The sequence below is a fragment of the Podarcis erhardii genome, assembly GCF_964252035.2.
Source record: "Podarcis erhardii genome assembly, chromosome: 2".
Lineage (NCBI taxonomy): Eukaryota > Metazoa > Chordata > Lepidosauria > Squamata > Lacertidae > Podarcis > Podarcis erhardii.
In genome coordinates, this window is record NC_138498.1 from 73,968,146 (window position 1) to 73,989,003 (window position 20,858).

The window sequence follows — 20,858 nt, forward strand, 5'->3', positions numbered from 1 at the left end:
CACCTTAAAATGTAAAAACACAACTGTAGCAAGCAGTATCAAAGAGGGACACATGGCAGAGCTCTGGGATTGGCTGAGGCTTCCCGTTGAGTGTTATTTGTTTGTTTTAAATTATGTATATAGACTGCCTTCTTCAAGCTTGCATTCTTAAGAACTCAGAATAAACATTTCTACAGACTCTCTCCCAAAGCAATAAAAGAACACTCAGGCCAAAATACAAAACATATTTTCTGTAAGTCTGGGAGTTCAAATAAAAAATACCAGCCCCCAAAATGCATTGATTATGAATAGGCCATATAAAACAGGCAGGAATCCAAGGCCTTCCAAAATGTCTGAAGTAAGGTAGCCTTCTGGAGAGCAGCTGGTCAGGCGTTCCAGAGCCATGGAGCCACCACAGAAAAGACTCTCTTTCTTGTGTTTCCCCAAACCTTGCTGATCTAAGTAGTGGGACAGGTTAGGAGATCTGCTGGTGTAGACCTTATAGCCAGCACTTTGAATTTGACTAAAAACATACTTGCAACTAGTGCACCTCAAAATTTCCTCCAGATGGTTGGGGGAGCCACCTTCCACCCCATCCTGGTGGGTCCCAAATAGAGCAAGAATTATCTCTCCTCCTATTAGCATACATCTCTGCTGAATCAAAAGTCCTCCCATAAGCACAAGGACACCAACTGTTTTTCACCCTATGAGTTTACTACCGAAAGCTGTCACATACCAGACAAAACATTGACAGCCATTTACCAAGTAATACTCTTCAGGATAATACTTCAGGATAATAATAATAATAATAATAATAATAATAATAATAATAATAATAATAATAAATGTTATTTATATCCCGCCCTCCCCAGCTGAAGCCGGGCTCAGGGCGGCTAACAACACTAAAACAGTGCAACATTATAAAAACATTATAAAAATTAATTAAAATCAAAATTGATGGCAACCATAAATTAAAGTTTTGTAAAGATTGCCAAAGGAGGGAGTCAGGCTGCGCCCTGACCAAGGGCCTGGTGGAACAGCTCTGTCTTGCAGGCCCTGCGGAAAGATGTCAAGTCCTGCAGGGCCCTTGTCTCTTGTGACAGAGCGTTCCACCAGGTTGGAGCCGCAGCCGAAAAAGCCCTGGCTCTAGTTGAGGCCAGCCTAACCTCTCTGTGGCCTGGGACCTTCAAGGTGTTTTTATTTGAAGACCGTAAGTTCCTCTGTGGGGCATACCAGGCATACCATTCTGCACCCGCTGGGGTTTCTGGGTCAGTCTCAAGGGCAGCCCCACGGATCAGCAAGCAGAGCAAGTAAAACACACGCTTGATTTCACATAAATATTTTAATAACGTCTCAAATACAGGAACATATTGCAATGGTTATCCTACATTACGCAGAGACTTCCAAGTACCATGTAAGAAAGGGCTATTGCATTCGAAGAATACGATGGTACACAAGCCTAACAAATACCTGCACTGCCCTTTCAGTGAAGCCATCAGCACTACATTACTGAAAGCCTTCCAGATGCAGGGCAGAAAGGAACTGGTAATAATATCCCATTTCCTTTCCAGAACCATTCATACTATATATAGCACGCCCTTCAGAAACAGCCTATGATCAAAGTGCACGTTTCTACCAAATATGCAGTAAGTTAATCACTCAGCCTCTATGTTTTCAAGTGCCTGAGAATTGCAAGGATTTCAGTTAATGGCACTTCATGGAGCATATTGTTGCCTTTGGAAACAAACTTCATTTTCCAGTCATTTTTTATTTTATTTTATTTTTTGCTTCGGTGATGAGAATGCGAAAAAGCCAATGCTGTCAGTGAGAAAAAGAAAGCCAGTACTGCAAAGAATAGAGCAGTCTTTGCCAACCAGGTGCCCTCCAAATGTTTTGGGGATATACTGGCCTGGGTAGATGGGCATTGTAGTCCAAAACTTATGGTTGGCAAAGGGTGGTGCATGACTTCTGAGTAGCAGCTGCTGCCTGCTAAAGAACCACCTGATACTTCAGTGTTGGAGGCCTTACTGCCAATCTCTAATGCCTCAATATACTTCACTTTATAAGCTACAGCCTTATTGAATGCCATCAATGCCAGCCAGGGTTTCTGTCTTATAGATCTGGGTTGAAATGGAAATTGAAGTCACAGTGAAAGCTATCTGTGAATTGTAGATTCAGCTGAGCCCTTGGAATCTTTTGAGAGTCTTTCTTTCTTTCTTTCTTTCTTTCTTTCGGAGTGTCAAGTAGGACTGGTGGAGGGAATTGTGTTACTGGTGTTTGTGTGAATGCCCTCGGGAAATGATCATTGAATGAGAAAGTTTCCATTATCCGATGCAATTATATACACCCCAAAAGTGAAGAAGATACATAGGGAGTAGGGAGACTTAACACTGGCTGCAAAGTTCTAATTCATGGAGTTTGACACTATATACTCACGTCGCCAGTCATATGCATTATACACCTCTACACACATGTTTTACAGGTCTAGAAAAGACCTGAGTGGCAAATTTGCATGCACAGGCCAGGGGTGGGGGGCACATTCAGTGACAACACATCAACAGTACCGCTCCGCATATGTCAAACCACTTACTCATCTGCATGACAGCAGAGCATCTCAAATCTATCATATGGATCCAGCTTTACATGATCACAACCTGCCTTTTGCATGAAACGCAAGCAAAAAAATTCTATCAAGGGAGGAAAGAGAAACTGGGTTTAGAAGGTTAAAGGATTGGAATGAGGTTTCTCTGACGTTCCCCCCCCCCAAGCTTCCCATTTTGTTCCCAATGGAAACCGAAGAAGGTGACGGAAGTGCGTTTCGGCTGCTGTAGCTCCCTTGGGAGCACAGAAGAGAACAGCCAGGAGACTCTCATCCCCCACAAACACTTTAATATGAAATCCTACTTATACTGCACTACACTTTCCTTTGCCCTGATAAGCAGCCCACACATAAATAAGTAGTTTGTGGTTAGCTTCGGAACCTGTGCTAAAGTGCATAGATGCCCACAAATGTCAATACTTGCACAGTAGCCCTTCTACGCTTCACTCCATCTCCCATCCTCCCTGACCATTAGTCATGCTGGCTGGGGCTGATGGAGTTGTGGTCAAAAACATCTGGAGGGGTACAAGGAGCTATGATGCTGAACTGCACAGGGATTGTGGATAGCAGAAGGGCTTTTTTACCTGCCCACGCTTCAGCTTTTCTCTTTGTACACTAATGACATTGTAGGGCACAACCAGCCGCCAGCAGCAGGAGGGTCCAAACCAGGCTCTCCCATTTTCCATCAAGAAACACTGTCCCTTTGATTGTACTTTACTTCGATGCTTCTTGACTGATTTGTTACAGCAGTTTCGTGTAATGGCTATTTGGTTTGTCTCCTCGAACGTGGAGGTGGAAAGGCAGGATAGGACTCTAATAAATACGTAAATATCAAGAGGGTTTCGGAAACAGGCATAGACATCATCAGACCACAAAGACTGACCTAACGCAGCACCTGGCTGCTACTGCAAATTCCTGAGTATGTAAGCCACCACTGGGGAGGAGAACAAAACTATCATATTCACAATTCTAAAAGAAAATTTCAGTGTCCCAAAATATCCCTGTTAACTCATAAGGAACCTGAGCTCCTAGCAGAGACAGTGTGGGGCTTCTTTGCTCAGCACACGACCCTTTACATCAGCATCATATTGTTCCCTTGTGTTCTGCATCAGCATTTGCCAGCCTGGTGCTTTGCAGATGTTTCACACTACAACTCCCATCAGCCCCCAGGCTAGCTGGAGCTGATGGGAGGTGTAGTCCAAGACATATGGAGGGCATCTGATTGGAAAAGGCTGTTCCAGAGGAATGGTAATCCCCTCTCTTCCTTGGTCCTATGCTGAAAATAAGGTGGGGGGGGGACAAAATCTGCATTCTACACCCCGAGCCCTTTGAGCATTCTATTTTTAGTCAAAAGCTGGGATATAAATTATCTTAATATATATAAATAAATAACAACATTCTCCTCCCCACTCTACCAGGAGTGTAAAATAAAACTGTGTTAACTTACATGTACTGAGGTTTGCCTGCATTGTAGGATTTATTCGATTTAGTAACTATCAGAAAATTTGGAATATCTTCAGCATGGAACACAGAGTCAGGTCAGAACAAGAACCCAATGTACAAAACTGTCCTGCGCCTTTTGCTTTTCTTGTAATGTTCTTGAATATTTTCAAAAGAATGCAAAAAGAACCTTGAATGCAGATCCTGTGGCAGACACAGTTCAGGCTTTTAACAGTTCTGTATGGACATGAACCCATATCTGATTAAGTATATGCAAGAATATGCATGTGCACACAAAGGTCTTCAGCTAAGGCTTACTGTCTTTGGCTGAAGAAGGATGGGATAAATCATCTCAAAATCCATGAGTTACATATTGCTGCTCCTACTTCTAAGACTCTCCCTTTAGTTAAGTGCTCATGAGAGGTAGCCCTTCTGATATGGGAGAGTCCCCAGCTTCTAGAAGCCACACTCTACAGCATCAACTTGCAAATGGTCCTCAAGGTGAGCTAGCTAGAGTACCTGGGCTCGAGAAATCTAATAGAAGTTCGTAAGGAAAATTCTGGACCTTGTGCTCATGCTTAAGGTCAGCCTCTTATGCGCATGAAACATGAGATGGGACAACCAGGTGCACATCATAATATAGGCTTGAATCCAGATGACAGAGACAACTGCCCAGGCTTCCAGTGCCAGAAAGATGCACCCACATATCTGAGAATGGGAGTCTATTGCATGAAGTGGATTGAGTTAACCCGCAAGATTCTGACCTTAGGATACTCTGACAACAACCCAAAGGAAGAAGGCCTTAGAAACTGATGCTCTCATTCCTAACTCTAGCCTGTCACAATGCATGTTCTTATCAATTTATCTCAAAAAACCTTGCACTTTTCAGCACACACAGCTTGGTATTGGCATTACCAATCAAGCTCTGAGTGAAGTAGCTTCTTGATGGCAACAGATTCCCGACAGGTTTCACATTGGTTCCTGGCACCTTCTACCCCACCTGGAATCAATGGTCACTGTCCGTGGCAAGTTGCTAGCTGGCTGGTGTCACCCTCCTGCCTCTCGGACTGAGGAAGCACTGCTCATGCATTGATGGCGTTTGCAACATCTGTGAACACAAGGCGACTAGGTCTCTGGAGTACCCCTTGATTTGTCTGTAACAAAACAAAAAAGAAATTGGAAAGAGACAGTGGTGGAAACAGATTTAAGAAGGAATTTGTGTGTACTTTACCCTCATTTGCTTCTCTGGGACCTGTAAAATGTTGCCCTCATAGGCAATCCTATGACAGAAGTAATAGTGAGCCAGATTCTTAAAGGTCCATGTATCGTAAAAGTAAACACACAACTAATCTCTTGCTCTCTGGTGGCCTGGGTGGCAGGAAGTGGTTGTCCACAAACAAATATTGTTAGGGGAAGAAAAACGCCAGGTGGGCAGGGAGGGAGAAATGAAGCAAAAATTGAATGCAGGTGTTGCAACTGCTACTGTCATGGCCCTGGACTTGGAATAGGGAGGAAATCACACTAGGAGAGGCCCCTGCAGTACCCGCCTCACTGGAGTGTTGTCAGGAAGGGGACCCAAGGAGATGGCACTGCCAGGTGGGTAAGGAGGTAGCCTTACCCTCCTCTGACTTTTCAGAACCCCAACTTGGTGGCACCCAATCACTACCACCCTATAGCCAGGGGCAGCTCCAAGCCTACCAGAGCCACTTGCTATTTCTAAGCATGTTCCACTTTGGCTTAAAATCCCGCTAAACTGCCTCAAAAGCTGTTTGTTTGTGGTTTTTTTAATTATAATATTGCAGAACTGATTTCATCACACTGAACCAGTAGCTCGTAATCTCCTTAGTTATCAGTGTGAATGTGAACAGGTACTTTGCTGGCATGAGCTTGTTGCTCTGATCACGGCCAAGATAAATTTCTCAAAGCTACCAGGATTTCTCTACTGATCTATTACAGGATAGGTTCAGGTACAAGAGAAGGGTCTACTCTATTCCATTCCCACCACCTGCACAGAAACATACCGGATCTTCCTGTTCCCGCTGGCTAAGCTTTTAGAGAAAATGTAAAGAAAAAACAAACATACATTGTGAGACCAGCTAATGCTTCTCCTTTCCTCTCCTTCTTTATGGAAGCCATGGCTCAGTTCTGGAACTTGTTTCTATAAAGGTAAAGGTAAAGGTACCCCTGCCCGTACGGGCCAGTCTTGCCAGACTCTAGGGTTGTGCGCTCATCTCACTCTATAGGCCGGGAGCCAGCGCTGTCCGCAGACACTTCCGGGTCACGTGGCCAGCATGACAAGCTGCATCTGGCGAGCCAGCGCAGCACACGGAACGCCGTTTACCTTCCCGCTGGTAAGCGGTCCCTATTTATCTACTTGCACCCGGGGGTGCTTTCGAACTGCTAGGTTGGCAGGCGCTGGGACCGCCGCGGGGATTCGAACCGCCGACCTTTCGATCGGCAAGTCCTAGGTGCTGAGGCTTTTACCCACAGCGCCACCCGCGTCCCTTTTATTTCTATGGAAAAGCTTAATTCGAAGCATGCAGAGCAATAGTAAAGATTTCTTCTGAGCATTTGTGAAGCGTTTCTCCCTCATCAGTTTTTAACACAACATTATTTTTTCAGAACTCTGAGAGTTGCAGCCAATATAAGTTCCACTCTATATCATATTGACTTCAATACATGCTTTACATTAAATGAAGGCAGAAGGTAGGTCAGGATCTAATGGATGATTTGCTGGCTATTTGCAATAGATTAGCAAGGTTTTGGTATTCTCAAGGGTGAAACAGCAGCAGCAGCAACAAAGACTCTTTACTCCCACAAATTATGTTGCTGCAAAGTATTTTTTTTTATGGGGGGCGAGGGGAACCAGGCATGTATTTTTGAGAGGAAGAACTCTGGTGCTGATCGCTAATTCCTGGGCTGAGCATCCAGCCGGCCTGAGTTACTATTTTACACCCAACTGTCATTAGGGAACCTCAGAGTGCTAGTAATAATAATAAAAAAACCACACACACACACACACACACACACACCAAAGGAGATCCTGCAGGCCTGGTCACCCCTGCTTTACATGCATGAGATACCAGGTTCAATCCCAGAAACTCTACTTAAAGAACTTATGTCTGAAGAATTGTATCTTAAGCCTTGGAGAGCCACTGCCAGTCAAGAGTAGGCAATACTGGGTTATATGGACCAATGGTCTGATGCAGTATAAAAGCAGTTTCACACATTTAGGACAAGGATTATAGGGCCATTACAACTGCCATCTAAACAGTTCAGCTGAACAAATGAATCTTCCAGGTGTCTCCTGCATTCAGGTTCCACTCAGTTCATTTTATTAGCATTAGAGGTTGCAATCCTTTGTGCACTTACTCAAAGCAGCTCCCATTGAAATCAGAAAGTTGTGTGTGTGGGCGCGCGCGCACACACACATATTGTTGCAATAACTTCAGCTAATCCTTTATAATCACTTACAGAAACCTTTTAATTTTGGACTAAAATTGATCACAAATTCCAATCCCATATACAGTATGTACTTTGAAAAAGGGGGAAAGAGTCATGGCTTCAGAAGGAAAAGCAGCACAGAAAATCTTCTTCTAACCTGATGTGGGTCTAGCCTGGAGCCATGCAAGCAGAGATGATCACAATACCCCTTTAAGATACCAAACTATCAATGCCTTGGTTGGCGGGAGGGGGGGTGGAGATTACCTTATTCTGTGAAGCCTGCAAAGAAGCAGCATCTCTGCCATGCTCCAACAGCTCTTGTTCCAGCTCATCCTGTTCTTCAGCAGGATCAAAGTTGTACATGGGCATGAGCTGATGTCGCAACTTCTCTAGTCTACGGAGGGGAAACGGACAGTGAAAATTCCACCACTGTGAAGTTATCGGACTGCGCAGGAACATCAACGTTCCAGTTTTTGCTCAGCAACCGTTTAGAATTATTTTTTTTAAAAAAAATAATTTTTATTAACCGACCAATCAAATCAAATCAAATCACATCACATAAATTCTGAATTACAAAGCCAAATTTAAATTTTTTGTTGAGGGGACCCATATTTCAAGTTTCGAAGGGGGATTCTGATCATCTTCTTGCTACTGCGTTCATATCCAAATCAGTCCAGATAAAGTTCATAATTCTATCCAGTCTTATCTTGCTGTTTCCACATCTCATCTTGTTCGTACATTTTTTCTTTTTCCTTTATGATCTCTTCTGATAGTCTCCTTAAGCAGATAAACACCAATTATATCCTGTGTGCATTTTTCCGTTCGACCAATCCTCATATCGTGATGGTTTCCATATATCATCACTTTCATAAATAACATCGCTCTTTCCATCATTAATCTCAGGATCTGTCGTTCTTAAGTCCCACTGAGGAGTCTCACCCACAGTATAAAAACAGCTCTTTTCCTCCTCCCAGACTCAAGTCCTCCGACAGAGCTTACCAATATGGCGACGGTATTTTTAACTGTGTCATTCCAGAGCTCTTAAAACTTTCCACGCTCTTCTTAAAACATGCTTTGGTTAGAAAATTTATCTCCACACAGATGTAAATCCACTGCTTAAGTCATTAAAACGGCATTTCTTACTTGTTGGGGGGGGGGTTCTTGTTTAATCACATAGAGGAAAGAAAGAAAAGTTTTTTCCCCTCCCCCATCCAGTCCCTTTGCCATACTGAGTCTTGGCTGTCTTCTCATGATTGATTCTTGTTCTTCCGACTCATCTTGTTTATCAGAGAACTCTTCAGTTAGCAGTCTTTACTCCCCCTCCTTCCTTGAAATATGTGCATTCGCTTCCTCCTAATTGTTTCTTTTGAAGTTCTTGCAGCTAGAGGCGCGGATCAGAGACAGCGTCCAGGAGCGCCGAGATCCACAGGAGGGCATTCTGCCTAGTGCCCCCATCCCCTCAAATTCGGGGGTGGTATAGGGCACAGCAGGCAAGGGCAGCCCCCCCCACACACACACACAATCCTGGGGGGGTTGGGAGGCTATTTACTCCCATCACAGCCTCCCAATTACCCCCTGTGGGTTGGAGAGATGTTATTGTCAGCCATCTTCCGATGCATCCCTAGTGGCCCCTCCGCAACCGTTTAGAATTTAAGTACTCTGAGCAGGGACCACATCACCAGAGTTGCATTTAGGCTGAAATCCTATATGTATGTACTTGGGAGAAAAATCTCATTGAACTCAATGGGACTTATTTCTGAGGAGGCATGTATAAGATTGCTTTAATGGTACAATCTTTGGCTTGGTTCAGTCTCTGCTGCCTAAATGCAGAGGTTATTACAGGAGATTTTCAAACACAGAAACAATCAGTCTCTAAACATTGCTTTACCAACAGCAAGGGGCACTTACCGTTTTCTCTTCCTGATATATAAAACCTAGAAAAGCAGAAAGTTGTTGTAAGTACTGGAGAAACCTTTTCACACCCATTCCTAGGAAAAACAAGTGCTGTATACTCTTTGGCATGCAAAATTACATTGAGTGCAATGGGGCTTACTCCTAGGAAAGTAGGTGTAGGATTGGGGCATTTGTGTACACTCATGCATACTAGGAAGAACTAGTTGGAAACCCAGTTTACTTTACCTTAGTAAGAGGTAACTCAGTAACTAAGAGAGCGATCCTAGACATGCATAATCAGAAGGAAACCTCACTCCCAAATAAGCCCATATTGGATTACAGCTTAATTTACAGAGCAACCCTTGGAAGTAAGTCACACTGTGTTCAACGGGCCTTACTCTCAGGAAAATATGAATGGGATTGCAACCTTAGGCTGCAAGTCTATACACATGCTTACCTTGGAGCAAGCCCCATTGAGCGCAACATAACTTACTTCTGGGTAGACATGCACTGGTTTGCACTTCATCTCTGAAGCCAACCCTATAGCTAGACTTAATAATTAGTCGCTTTTCCTAGGAAACTGCAGTTCTGTGCTTTTGGAGAGAGGGGGTGTCTTGGGATCTCTAACAGAGGATTTTAAACAACCAAATGAGAAAATAATTCCCAGGGTCCTTCGGTGAAAAGCCGTGCCATTTAAACTGATACATGATCAAGGTAGACTGGCACCCAAGGACTGGACCAGGCTTAAGCATTTTTGTACCCTGCTTGAAATATTATAGTGGAGCTCCTGAACTAAGCAATCTGCAGCCCTCCCGTAGGAACCACATGGTAGAGACCGTCTTACCATAGCAACAGCCAACCCAATCACAGTGATGATGCCGAAGGACAGCAGCATGGTCCCCATGCCAGAACCATTGCCAGCCACATCTGGAATTTTGGTGCTGTTAAAGCTGCTGGTTTCAGGGGTCAGTGTAGCAGTTTCTGATCCAGCACCATCCACAGTCATGCCATGGTCTGGCTCGGAAGTGGGAGTGCCACTATGGTACAAAGTGTTTGCAGTGGATGTGCTATAATTCATTTTGGGCCAGAGCTTTTGGTTGTCTTCTCCTTGATTGATGTCTTGAACAACCAAGTTCTTACTTTTCTGCTGCAAAGTGCATTTCCTTGCCTCTTCAGTTAAGAAGCCTGATGGGAAAGCTCTTTCCTTGCATTTTCTTCCGTTGCTCTTCTGAAGTCCTATTGGCTAATCTCTAGCAATAGAAGGGAAAGGATAAATCAGTCGTTACCTCCCAAGGTATCCTTACAGCAACCCTTTAAACTAGACTGGTATTCTTAGGACCATATTATAGATGAAGAGCTGAGGAGGGAAAGCTGCCTAAGGCCAGCCCAGTTCATTCACGGCTGAGCTGAAATCTGAACCAAACTCTTAACCACCTTACAACACTAATACTGCAATCCTAGGCACATCTCCCCAGAAGCTAGTCTCAATGAATTCCTTTTTTAATTTGAACATTCTGTTTTGTTAGGAAGGTTATACTTTAGTTACTCAGCTCAAGCCTTCTGGATGGTGGCATGTACTATAAACATAGATGTGAGTCAATAAAGTAGAAATAAGTTTAGCGGAGTATCAAGTAACTCACCAGGTGGCCGGCTGACCTTCTGGAATCTCACATGGCCTAGTCAGCTGGCCTACAGAAGTATCATGTGAGTGGACTTGGGTGTGGTCAAGCAACATGGGCACAGTACTTGAGGTGCCTTCAAGGCAAGATTCAATAGCAATATCCCACGCCTGTTATTAATCCTTACTATTCACTTTTGGCAATGAAATTTAGTTACCAACAGATCAGTTCTCCTGAATTGAATCAAGTCATTTAAACATATTCTCACTATAACAATATCCTGTGATGTTAAGTTCAAAAAACAAACTACATGCATGCATTGTGTGAAGCACTTCCTTTTGTTGCTAAGTTAGTTTTAATGAAAGAGCATGAATTCTTGAATTTTAAGAGAATGACTGTACAACCCTAGGCATCTTTACTCGTATGCAAGCCTCACTGAGTTCAATGGCATCTTCTCCCAACAGGAGGTAGTGGGCATAAGACTGCAGTTATATCCCTGGGCACTCCATACTATTTGTTACTACATTTAAAAAGAAATGCCATTGAAATGCCATTGAAATGCCCTTTTCCCCTGTGCTAAAACACACCCTGCACATATATGCCAGCATTCAGGTGCTATGCATGTTTATTGTGCAGTCCCAATGTGTTCAGTTGGACTTACTCTCTCGTAAATGTGCAGCGCATTGCAGCAGCCTCAGTTTTATTTTAACCCTTGAGGGTTGTTGTTTTTAACCAGACACTATTTTTGCCTTAATATTGCTACAGCTGAGTTGTCATCAGAGCTGACATTTTCAAAGAACTTTCAACCGTGACCACAACATCCCATCCCTAAGCAGCCCTAACCACTTTGAACCTCAGCCATCATAGTTCATATGTGGTTAGGACTCTTTCCCCATCACTTCAGGTGTCCTTCTTTCCCCAGGAGAGGAGCATGCTCAAGAGAATGAAGGAAACCAGGAAAGAACATTGGGACACTTTTTAATATAGAAGTCTATTTTCTAAAGCAAACTCCACCCCGACTTTTCATTCACTTATTTAATTGCTCTGTAGTGAGAACTGTGTGGCTCAAACATGCAAATGGATTTTCATTTCCCAAGATTGATTATCATTGTTATACAAGACCAGCCTGGGTTTTTTGGGTGGAGGTGGGTGGGGAGCTATTTACCCCTATTCCCAAAGGCCCTGTTGAACCTCAAGAAGAATTGCCCGCTTGGCTGGGGCCTTGCATGGAAGTGCGCTTAAGCACTGAGAGAGAGAGAGAGAGTCAAAGAGAAACTTTGTCCGGGCAGAGCTCTGCTTATTGCAAGGGATGAGTCGGTTCCCAGGCACTTCTGAACTAAATCCAGCTCCCCGTCCCACTTCCCCAATTCCCAACGTGACAGACCAGGACAGCGAAAGGAAGCCTTCGAGGGAAAGGTACAACACATGATGGATGTCAGGGAACCGAGAATGATTTTGGGGTTTTTTCCCTGGGGTGGCTGGCTGGCCTGGCGCTCCTCCCGACCGCCTCCACCCATCTCCGTGGCCTGCTTAAGAGGTCAGCGCCGACCTCCTCGCTCCCTGCCGGGCGCGCGTGGCCGTGCCGGGCCCCGTTAGCAGCAGCCTAAACAAAACCATGATGATGACACCAGCACTTACGGAGGCGATCGCCGGGCAAGGAGGACACGGGTCCCTTGCAAGTCCCGGAGACGCTGACCTGCCTGGGTTGGGAATGCAGCCCCCCGCCCAGCCCAGGATCGCGGAGGCCAAAGAGGGAGGGAGACGTTCGCCCCCCCCCCGCCCCCTTCTTTTGACACTCTGGCGGAGCCCCGTCTGCAACTTGTGAGAGTGGCCCTGGCGAGGAGGGCAAAGAGATGAGGACCAGCCAGGGGCGCTTGTGCTGGACGTGGAAGACTCTTGCCCCCCTCTCCGCTTCCCATGCAATGGCCGCCTAGGCTGGGGACCTCAGCACATCGCTCTGGTTGCTGGGAGACTGGGGGGCTCCGGGGGCTTTGCTGCTATTCGGATTACCTGCACAGGAAAGCAGGAGCTGCTGCTGCTGCTGCTGCTGCCATGGTCTTACTTGCCATTGTTTTTCCCGAGATGCTGGGTGAAGCCCTTCCTCCCTCCCTCCTGTCACCAGCCCTCTTGATGCTCCGCTTTGATCTCCCCTTCTCCCTAGGATTGGCCAGTAGAGGACAGCGCTGTGGCTCGGGATTGGCCGGCCGGGATGTCACTCACAGCGGGGAGATGCCACCGCGAAGAGATGGGCTGCAATGCGAGCCCTGGAGATGAACGGCGAGAAGCCTGGATCCGGGCGCGCCTCGCGGTCGGCCGAAGGAAGCTCGCGTGCCCGGCAGCGCGATGGAGCAGGCGCTTGAGCCGGTGAAAACTCTACTAGGGTTTTTCTTCTCGGCAGCTGTCCCTTATCGCTGTGCCCTTGGCCGGGGCAAATCCATCGTCTAGTGTAAAGTGGTCCTCGACTAGTCAGACTGCCTACTCAGCAGGACTGTATTTTACCGGCTGCGCGCCTCCAAACCCATCCTCGAATTCCCTAACAATAAAGCAATGAAGAAAACGTGTATGTGTGGAATTGGGGGGAGCGGGGAGGGCGGGTTCTTTAATGTTTGCAACATACATTTGCTGTTGTTTTAACTACCTTTGAGAGGTGAGTGCTCTGCCCATGCTCAGAGGCTGCGTCTCATGATTCTTACAGTTGTCTCTTGCAAGACATCAAATGCTGGGAGTGGGAGGCTTCCTCCCCACCCAAAACGCAGCACTCATTGTTGTCTGAACCCCCCTGCTGGATCTGCGCTTCCACTCAGCATGCATGCAGTCCATTATCAAAACCACTTCAGTTATTTATTTATTGACAAACCTCTACCTTTGAGACCCCAACGAGGGTGACGAGAAAGTGGCTTGAGGCCCAGTTCAGTTAGCAAAGTGATGCTACTAACCTGCATTTGTTTTTCTAGATATTTTTATGAAAACCAGTATGTGATTATTATTAGTAGTATTATGAAATAGTTAATAGTTCTCAAATCTACTTAGGACAGAATATCAAAGAAAAAGTGCTCTCTCAAGCCCACATTCCCAGCACGTTTGCAGATATCTACGCTGGTCATGTCCACAGAATGGAAGATGACAGGATCCCAAAGGATCCCCTACAGGGAGCTGGCTTCAGGCATCAGGCATCCGGCCTGCTGGCAGACCAACTCTGGATTACAAAGATGTATGCAAATGTGACATGAAGACTAGCAACATCAACCCTGCCATTTGGGAATACCTGCAGTACCTGGAAACAGTCAGGCTGTGAATCCACAGCAGTGGCCAAAGGGGAATGACCACTGGGAGGAGCGCAGAGAGAGGAAACACCATGATGGATCTGTAGCAGCACAATCTGACACCTTCATCTGCCCCAGCTACAATATATATAACTATCTCCTGTATTGGTCTCTACAGCCACAACAGGCGCTGTAATCTTACAACAGTTTGACTTCACTCACAAAGGCACACTCTATCAGGGTTGGAGTCAGACACAGATCAGCAATAAAGGAAGCAGATCTCCATTATCTCTTTATTCAAGGAAACAAACACACAACTCGACCTAGTGATCTCAGCAAACTATGCCCCTATGGAGCAGTTGCCAGGACTGAAGGTCCCTGTCTTCCACGCCTCTCTAAGGCTCTTCCCCAGCAGTCTCAAATTGCGTGTGCATACCTCTGGCCTCTGTCCTTCCCTCCTCATTATTCTGCTTGTTCTGGGAGATGGGGGAGGAGGGGAGGGGAGCTTGTTGAAGCAGGACAGGAAGATTCCTGGGATTCTTCAGCAGCCTCCTGACTCCCCTCCTCTGCTTCAGCTGCCGAATCTGAACTACTCTCTAGCACACGAATCTGAACTACTCTCTAGCACTACTCTCTAACTACTCTCCCTGCTCACGAAACCCTGTTGCCCCTTTGGCATTCGGCACTTCTTCCCAATCTTCTCCCTTTGTCCTCTCCTCAGTGTCCCACCACTGATCTCCTGGCTCTGAGCCTTCCGCCTCCTGGGCTCCCCTTGGGGGTTCCCTGGCGGATGCCTCCCCCTACTCCTCTTCCTCCAGCCAGTCCCTGACACACTCCTCCATTGTCTCCAGAAAGAGACAGATGCTGAGACAACAGCAGAACAGCACTTGTGGGCTATCTTATACGCAGTTGTTTGGAAAGAAGCCCCATGAACACAATCAGGCTTTCTCTCTCCCCCCCCCCCGCCCCCCGTGCTAAATTTAAGCCTTAAATCCTAAGAAACACTGAACACTGCAGGACTTCCTTCCAAGTGAACTTGCAAGGAAGATTCTATTTCTCTCTTTAGTGCACAGTTTTCTGCCGCAGCCACTCCTGTGGAAGTGCTGCAATGGGCTAAGGCTTCCATGCGGGGTCCCCCTTGCCTCGTTCGCTCTGCCTTTTACGGAAGATTGACGCTTTGAGGCTTTCCCTTTCACGCGGAACTGTACGCCGCCGCCCCTGTTAGCGAGTAAGGCCGTGTTGCTTGCGGCCCCAACCGGAAGTGCGTCGCTTGCCAGTCTCGTAATTTGCTTAAGAGTCTCGCCTCCTGCTCTTGGGAAAGAAGCGCGGTAGTTGCATTGGTGCTTTGTCAATTTGCAGGTAAATAAAGGAACAAAATATCTCATTGCCGCCACATTTTGGTATAATGTTTTTTGTACGCGTCCATAAAAGCCTTCCGTAAGGCTTCTCACTTAGAAGGAAGGACCTGCGAATTGGTCTCCCTCATTCTCCCCGTTTTTAAATAGGAAACCGTTCTTAAGCCAAGCTTCGTTCCCGCGCTTTATTCAGAATTTCTCTCTGACTTCATCTATCTGCTGTTCAGCTGCATTGATCGGGCGGCGGAAACTGCTCTGTGAAGGTTTAGCTCAAAATGGTTTAGCCTTCTTCCACCCAACGAATAATGTATTTTAAACTGCAGTCGTTTGCAGCGTAAGGTTTGCACACTAACCTAGAAGTAAATCCCGTTAAACTCATGTGCAAGCATGCCATGGAGTGCCCTCCTGGGCTTGGAATACTAGTTCCTATTTCTCCTGTTTATTGTATGTGACACTCTCACTTCTCACAGAGGATAGTATCTTCACAGCAGAAGGTGAAGGGATGATGGAGGCAGGTATTGTTGCCAGAGGCATTTGTGCTTATTCCACTATCATCTATGTGTACAAGTTCCTGTCGTTGCTACCTGTTTGATCAGAAATGACACCAGAACAAAATAAGTGTGTGTGTGTTACAGGAAACAACTACTTTCAACTATTTCAGACTATTTTGTCAACTCTCATTGTCTGTGGCTACTTCCTGATTATTTGGAGAAAGGGGGTAACATTCTGATCTGCTTGGATCATGACAGGAAGACATTTTTAAAAATGCAAAATAGCACAGATACCTTTTATATTCTTTATTATAGAGGAGCCTTGGCTCTTTTTATCCGCACCTCCCATTCTATATTCCTATGCTTTGTTACCTGCATCAGCTGTCCATTATGTCTTTTTCCCTATGTGGGCAATTTGTGAACTGGTCAAGCATGAATTTAAAAAGGTGGGTTTTTTTATATTTTATAGTCTAATCAGTCTAAAGCTGACCAAATATCAGTCCTACCACTGCAGATGGTTGGAACCCACACCTCACTTAGATTCATTTTATTGGGCCTAATCTCCTATGTAAACATATTTAGGATGAATGTCCCAGGCCACAGGTGGAAGGCACTGTTAAAAGGAAATCCACATGTAGTCAAGACAATATTTGACAATATCACCATTGCATCATGTATATAGCTGGGATTAGCAGAAGAAAGATCCAGACCTACTGGTAGCTCTCTGAATTATTTGAGAAGCTACAGAGGACGTAGTTGTATATTGTGAGTTCCATTCCGTTCTTCTACTCACAACAAATTCCCGGGCTCAGAGTTCTTTCATTCTAAGTCTTTTGTGCTAAGCTCCGGTTGGTATATCTCAGAGTTCAAGTAAAAAACAAACCAGATCCCACAAACTTATAGTCTGTGTACCCTTGGTGTATAGTATATGTGTGACAAACAATGTGTGTAGGAATTATGTAACACCTGAACAAGAGCCCTTGTAGTTTGCATTCAGTTCCCCCAATGGTCAATAAGATCCCCTTTGGAAACCCACAAACAGGACATGAGCATACTAGCACCCTCCTGATTGTGAACTAGCCTGTAGCTTGAGTGTTGGTGAAAAGCAAATCTGGGCAGTTTCAGTACTGCTTAATTTTATTCAAATGTGGTTAGAATCACAATTATGGAAAGTGAAATGCATTATGCCTTCTTCATTTTCATGTGTCATATGAGTTCATCATTTATGCTGTGTTTATAATGACCTCCTTAAAAATTACTTCAGCCTAAATGGTAAGTGAGCTTATCCTGAATTTGAGATGATTTCCTTTGGTTGTCTCTTTTTCTCTAGGTTACTACTGGATGAATGAATCACCTGTGTGCTCTGCAAGGACAAGAGGTCACATGGAATCTCCTGTTGACATTCTGCTGTATAAGCACTGATGAGACTGGAGTGTCCTGTGTTGATATATTTTCTTAAACCAGACTGCTGGTGTTAGAGACTTGTGGTGTACTTTGGTGGCCTATAAAAAGTTGAGCCTGTTCTCATTCTTCGGAACCATAACCTTCTGGAGCCATGAAAGTTCTTACTAGCTCTTTGTACAGGAAGATTTTTAGTTTGTTCCCTCATCTTGGGAAAAGTCCTGCCAAAGGCTTCAATCTAAATTCGTGTAACAGACTGCTAAGAAAGTATTTCTGTTATAAGGCAGGTGTGGTTACAGCTGCTGACTTGGTCAACTACTGGCAAGGCATGTTTGAAGTGAATGAGATCCCCGAAGCACAGGCATCTTCCGAATATATCGTTTCTCATGTCCTGGGAGCAAAAACAGTTAAGTGATGTGGGTAAAATAGTGGTTGTCTGTGCAGAGCACTGAAATGAATGTTGGAAGATCTGCCTCATGTCTGATTCACTAGCCAGCAATTCTGCACTCTAATGAAGTAAATAGTGCTTCTTGTAGACAGAGAGGCTAAGCCTTGACCTCCTTTTAAATAACTTTGCTCTGATCAAGGTTCACCAAGCACATCGGCTGTTTGCAGTAGCATCCAAGTACAGTTTATCCTGTTTACATCATTGATGCTTTTTCTGGATTGCTATTTATATCTGTTTGCCATAGATTGTAATGGCTAAATAATTGCTTAAACAGTTCCACAACTGGAAATAAGTTGTACCACTGTGGATGTTTGGCAGCATGCTATTTGGTCAAAATGTCTGACATTTAAGTTTGCCCCAATTTTCATAAGCCCATAATTTTTGGTTTGAAGTACTGCAGGGGACTTAGATTTTTTACTGCTATGCCATCAGAAAGGGAGAGACTGCTCAGAAGACTTTTTACAATGAGCCCACAAAGTTACTAGCCAGCAAAAAGAGAGAGAAAGGAATGAATGAATTAATCTATTAAGCAACCAATAAACAATAGCTAACCTTTCTAGCTTAATAAGAGATTAGTAGCCTGCATTACCTTGGTGGAAATCCTCTGTGGTCAGCATGGAAATGCAGTCTAGTAGCCTCTTAGCAGTCTAGTGTATAAACTTGCCTTCCAGTAAGTGAACTAAAAAAGTAGGGATGGAGCATTTACCGGTAGTTCATTCTGTGCCAGCCTGCTTGGTTTCTGTGCTAGTCTTGGTGGAAGGGTCTTTCCTTTCTGCATGGCAAGGCAGAATGGTGGAGGGAAATGACAACACTCTACCCCTCAGCCACCATCCTTGTTCACTTCTTTGATGGCTACTTAGGATAGGAAGCCTAAAAACCATCCTCTACAGCCCAATTGCTCCTCTGCATAGCTATAGTTGTTAAATGCGAGGCTGTTTTAAAAGGGACAAAATTATGTAGAATGAGCCTATCAACAGCTTTTGGTCATAATAGCTATTAGGAACCTTTGTTCATGAGGCAGTATGCCAGTGAATGGTTGTGGGACTATTTCCTTCATTCCCTGCTTGTTGGTTTTCCAGATTAATCAAGTTTAGTGGGTTCTATGGCCTTCCATAGGTTGATGGATTTCAGCTCTCTTTAGGCCCAGCCAGCATGGTCAATGGTCAGGGGAGATGGGACTTGTAGTCTAGCAACGTGGGTGGTGCTGTGGTCTAAACCACAGAGCCTAGGGCTTGCCAATCAGAAGGTCAGCAATTTGAATCCCCGCAACGGGGTGAGCTCCTGTTGCTTGGTCCCTGCTCCTGCCAACCTAGCAGTTCAAAAGCACATCAAAGTGCAAGTAGATAAATAGGTACTGCTCTGGCGGGAAGGTAAACGGCGTTTCCGTGCGCTGCTCAGGTTCACCAGAAGCAGCTTAGTCATGCTGGCCACATGACCCGGAAGCTGTATGCTGGCTCCCTCGGCTAGTAAAGTGAGATGAGCGCCGCAACCCCAGAGTCGTTCGCTACTGGATCTAATGGTCAGGGGTCCATTTACCTTAAATGTCCGGAGAGCCACAAATTCTCCACCCCAAATCTAATTGTTCATTGGGAAACAGAATGCTGTATTAGATAGACCTTTGGTCTCACCCAGCAGAGCTCTTATCACAGTACAACGGAGAGGGTAGGTGGGCTGACCATCAAGAAAAGCATTTAACCCTCCTGGCTGCTGTGTTCAGTTTTGTGGGCTACCAGAATTTAGTCTAAATGCCTGTAAATAACTTTTCAGTTCCAGAGCTTGAATTCCAGCAGCATCTCTACTCCCCTCTCCACAAAGCAACAAGAACAGATCCAGCAGCTATGTGCAAAACGGCTACAAAGGTGGGTACTTAACGCTGATTTGTTTCACTTTCTCAAGGATTTTGCAGGAAAAAAACTGCTCTATTAGGATGCCTGTGGAATGTCAGGCAGCTAAAGTAGTTTTAAAATGAAGACAGGGGTCAAGTCCTGTCTTCAAGGTTGGAAGGATACGTTTAAATTCATTCTTTTTAATGGGAATTGACCTCAATTTAGCTTAGAAATATGCACCCTTACATATTACTTAGTAATAAAAAAAATGCAAGACAAACCAGTAGGTACTAGTGCTAGAAGTAGCTGCTGAGCTATCGCTACCACTCTGCAGTATAGTAGCAAACATTTAGCCGTCCATTTAGCACTTTAATAAATCATGAGCAAATCCCTTTTTAAATCCATAGGGCCAGCAGAGAGGTGCAAGTAACAAGCTGGGCTGCTAGGCTTACACAATGCCATTCAACAATTAAGTGGCCTTAAATAATTTAAATAAATGAGGCATTTCCAGCAAAGAGACGTCCAGGGTAGATGGAGAATATTTAAGGCTTGGATCACTGAAATGTGTTCATCTATAGTGGCTGAATCAGTTCTGTAGATTTCTTAGCACCCATAACGACAATTTTGCATGCATTTTAAAGCCACAATCTCTTAAATTATTTGTGAGTTTAGAACAATTAGGGTTAAGAAAATACAGTATTGGAACTCATTGTCTTGGATAGTGAATCCAGTTGCCCACTGTCTCTTTGGTTCTGATTTTATAGCAATCTGCATACTAATTAATCCTCCTGTTGAAACAAATTAGCTGTTATTACTGTGTTAATATGTTTATGCTTTAAAACGTAGGAGAAATACAAGTAGCCCCACTGTTAATATTCCATATTTTTCACAATATAGAATCGGACAGAAAACTGGACTTCTTTGAATCTGGGGTCTGTTTTATTGTACTCTAAAGGTAAAGGACCCCTGGACGTTTAAGTCCAGTCAAAGGCGACTATGGGGTTGTGACACTCATCTCGCTTTTCAGGCCAAGGGAGCCGGTGTTTGTCTGCAGACAGCTTTCCAGGTCCTGTGGCCAGCATGACTAAACCGCTTCTGGC

At 44.8% G+C, this 20,858-nt stretch overlaps 2 protein-coding genes across 5 annotated transcripts in view; one reads left to right on the forward strand and one right to left on the reverse strand.

Annotated features, from left to right (window-relative positions):
- Positions 1 to 1,306: 1,306 nt before the first annotated feature.
- LOC309335861 (uncharacterized protein C3orf18) lies at positions 1,307 to 13,118 on the reverse strand. Of its 3 annotated transcripts, none has more exons than XM_081851132.1 (5): positions 12,985 to 13,118; positions 10,200 to 10,605; positions 9,371 to 9,396; positions 7,727 to 7,856; positions 1,307 to 5,172 (listed from the first exon to the last, which is right to left on the reverse strand). In XM_081851132.1, exons 2-5 carry the CDS (start codon positions 10,431 to 10,433, stop codon positions 5,101 to 5,103), a joined length of 462 nt encoding a protein of 153 aa, XP_081707258.1. In that variant the 5' UTR covers positions 10,434 to 10,605; positions 12,985 to 13,118; the 3' UTR covers positions 1,307 to 5,100. The 3 variants fall into 3 exon arrangements, with proteins under 3 accessions (XP_081707258.1, XP_081707256.1, XP_081707257.1); XM_081851130.1 differs by having other exon boundaries at positions 10,200 to 10,591; positions 13,037 to 13,091; XM_081851131.1 differs by lacking the exon at positions 12,985 to 13,118 and adding an exon at positions 12,488 to 12,574 and having other exon boundaries at positions 10,200 to 10,591.
- Positions 13,119 to 15,461: 2,343 nt separating this feature from the next.
- HEMK1 (HemK methyltransferase 1, mitochondrial release factors N(5)-glutamine) overlaps positions 15,462 to 20,858 on the forward strand; it is a 49,610-nt gene continuing 44,213 nt past the window's right edge. For both annotated transcript variants that reach the window (XR_014153507.1, XM_081850501.1), the window contains exons 1-3: positions 15,462 to 15,596; positions 17,414 to 17,890; positions 19,700 to 19,791. Coding sequence is in view for 1 of the 2 variants with exons in the window: in XM_081850501.1 (XP_081706627.1) it covers positions 17,639 to 17,890; positions 19,700 to 19,791 (344 nt within the window). In the remaining variant the exon portion in view is untranslated. The remainder of the gene's footprint in view (positions 15,597 to 17,413; positions 17,891 to 19,699; positions 19,792 to 20,858) is intronic.